This window comes from Panthera leo, chromosome B4 (genome assembly GCF_018350215.1).
Source record: "Panthera leo isolate Ple1 chromosome B4, P.leo_Ple1_pat1.1, whole genome shotgun sequence".
Taxonomy (NCBI): Eukaryota; Metazoa; Chordata; class Mammalia; order Carnivora; family Felidae; genus Panthera; species Panthera leo.
This window is the reverse complement of record NC_056685.1, coordinates 103,283,407-103,285,756: the sequence shown is the minus strand read 5'-3', so window position 1 is coordinate 103,285,756 and position 2,350 is coordinate 103,283,407. Positions and strand designations below refer to the sequence as shown.

The 2,350-nt window shown below is 51.9% G+C and overlaps 1 protein-coding gene across 1 annotated transcript; it reads right to left on the bottom strand.

Moving 5' to 3' along the window:
- Positions 1–220: 220 nt before the first annotated feature.
- Positions 221–1,922, bottom strand: MYF6 (myogenic factor 6). Its single transcript, XM_042944647.1, has 3 exons — positions 1,404–1,922; positions 1,022–1,112; positions 221–780 (listed from the first exon to the last, which is right to left on the bottom strand). The coding sequence occupies exons 1-3, from the start codon at positions 1,920–1,922 to the stop codon at positions 662–664; spliced, it is 729 nt and encodes a 242-aa protein (XP_042800581.1). The 3' UTR covers positions 221–661.
- Between the last annotated feature and the right edge of the window lie 428 nt (positions 1,923–2,350).

The window sequence follows — 2,350 nt, the reverse complement described above, 5'->3', positions numbered from 1 at the left end:
CTCCCTTTAAATCGGCTTTTAAGAAAACATCCAAATAAATGGGGTGGTGTGGCGTCTAAATTAAAATAGGGCTTCTCTTTATTTATGTGCACATAGTCCCAAACTATGTTCAGTTCAATCAAATTAGGACCAACTTTGTTCAGAAAGAAACTCATTTTTTAATATTACGATATCAGGATCCTCGCACATTTTTATATGCAATCCGTCACTCCACATTTAAAATATTACTTCTTGGGTTTACATAAAAAATGAAAGTACTAAGATTATTTACAAAAATACATTCAGTACCACTAACATTTAGATGCAACGTTCCCACTTTGCTTCGGACAGGAATGAACTTCTTTTGAACATGGCACAAAAGGATCGCCGTAATAAAAGTAATATGTTGCACAACTAACCAAACAAAAGCAAAGTAAGGCTGCTAGACCTAAGCCACTCGCGGTTCCAAAAGTAAAAGCCCAAAGCCGGAGGCTTTTTCATGTGAGCGTGCACGACAGTTTCTGAGAAGTTTCTCTGTGAACATGTCTCCTTCCCTTTCATAAACTCGTGGGTCTGAGTTCCTAAATATTAATGTAACGTGACCCCGTCTAAAGGATCAGGCGAAGGAGGGAGGGTGGGATCTTGCCGCTGCGTGGAGAGCATCCCAAACTCCGGCTCCCATTTACTTCTCCACCACCTCTTCCACGCAGGGGAGTTTGCGTTCCTCTGAGGAAATGCTGTCCACGATGGAAGAAAGGCATCGAAGGCTACTCGAGGCTGACGAGTCCATGCTTGCCCCTCCTGAGCGCAGAAAAAGAGAAACACAAGCATAGCACCCAAGGAGTGAAAGACGAGGCAGCCCCGGGCGCGGCGCGAGGCCGCGCAGGCAGTGCGGGAGGACCCGGTGGCCGCGCGCGAGGAGCTCGCCCCTTGCAGGGTGCGTCCCCGCCCCGCCGAGGCTCCGAGCCCTTTCTACCCTTTCACCCCAGCCCCCCTCCCGGCGCGTTCTCCGGCACAGCCCAGCGCCCTTCTTTTACTTTACCTTCCTTGGCAGTTATCACGAGCCCCCTGGAATGATCCGAAACACTTGGCCACTGGGAGCTGCAGGTGCGCAGGAAATCCGCACCCTCCAGCTGGAGAAAAACCAAGGCCGCAGAAGATTAGGAAAGAAACGTCGGTTCCGGGGAGGGAGTGGGGGAGCGTGGTGGGGGTGTCTCCCCTGCTTCCTCGGGCCGGGTACGAATTTCCTGCCTGTGGCAGGCACCCCGAGTGGACGGGTCACTGGGGGTTCATTCGAGAGGGAGCGGGAGGGGCGGGCGAGGAACGGGAACTGGAACGGAGACCCAGCAGCTGGAGGTTAAGGCCCCAAGGAAAGCGTCTAATCAGCCTTTGCGTTCCCCTGCCCCGGCAGCAGCTGGGCTTACATTCTCTTGCTTGGGTCTGTAGCTGAAGGGGTCCACCCCTAGCTCCTGCATTTTCTCCTGCTGATCCAGCTGATGGAGCAGATCCTGCAGCCGCTCTATGTAGCTGATGGCGCTCCGAAGAATCTCCACCTTGGGCAGCCTCTGGTTGGGGTTGGCCACAGTCCGCCGCTTCAGTGCCTCGAAGGCCTCGTTGATTTTCTTTAGCCGCCTCCTCTCGCGCAGGGTGGCAGCTTTCCGCCGGTCAGTGGGGGCAGATTTTCTTTTGCACGTCTTGCAAGCCCAGATCAGACATTGGCCGGGGCAGTGGGGAGGCTGCAGGCCTGGGGGCGCCAGGACATGTTCCTCTCCGCTGCTGTCGCTCCCAGCTTCCGGGGGCATTTGGTCCTGGCAGGGGGACAAAGTACCATCACTCCCTGGGTACAAAGGAGAGCCCTCTGCCACTTCTAATGGCTGCAAGGTAACATTTTCCCCGTCCAAGTAGAAGAAATAGGAGCCAGTTTCAAAAAGGTCCATCATCATGTTCTCCTCCTTGGCCTCTGACTCGGTCTGAACTGGGTGATGGGCTCAAAAACCCAGAGGAACCACCCAGATGGCATTTAATTAGTGCGGTGACATAAGTCGCCCCAGCTTTATATATAGTAGCTCCTGAAACTCAATCCAACTTTTAGCTGTCAGGGAGCATCAGTCTACCAATGTGATTCCAGCCAGCGCTCTCTAGAATATCTAGTTTGAAAGAAAACTGAGAAGTGTCACCTCCAGGAAGATGTGACAATCTGTATGCAGAACAGGTTAAAACAAAATACTAGGAGAGAATCCTACAATTTAAATAAAGCATTGAATGGTTCCATTTAAGATAGTTTAGATGCTAACCTGTTTACAGGACAACTTCAAAACAACTGGGGATTAACACTGCTCCATTCCCCTCCCCCAGGCTCATCTGAATTCTA

Coding starts and splice junctions, on each gene's coding strand:
- MYF6 (XM_042944647.1), bottom strand. CDS start 1,922: ATGATGATGGACCTTTTTGAAACTGGCTCCTATTTCTTCTACTTGGAC. Junction 1,113..1,403: donor ACAGACCCAAGCAAGAGAAT/GTAAGCCCAGCT, acceptor GTTTTTCTCCAG/CTGGAGGGTGCGGATTTCCT. Junction 781..1,021: donor CGTGATAACTGCCAAGGAAG/GTAAAGTAAAAG, acceptor TTCTGCGCTCAG/GAGGGGCAAGCATGGACTCG.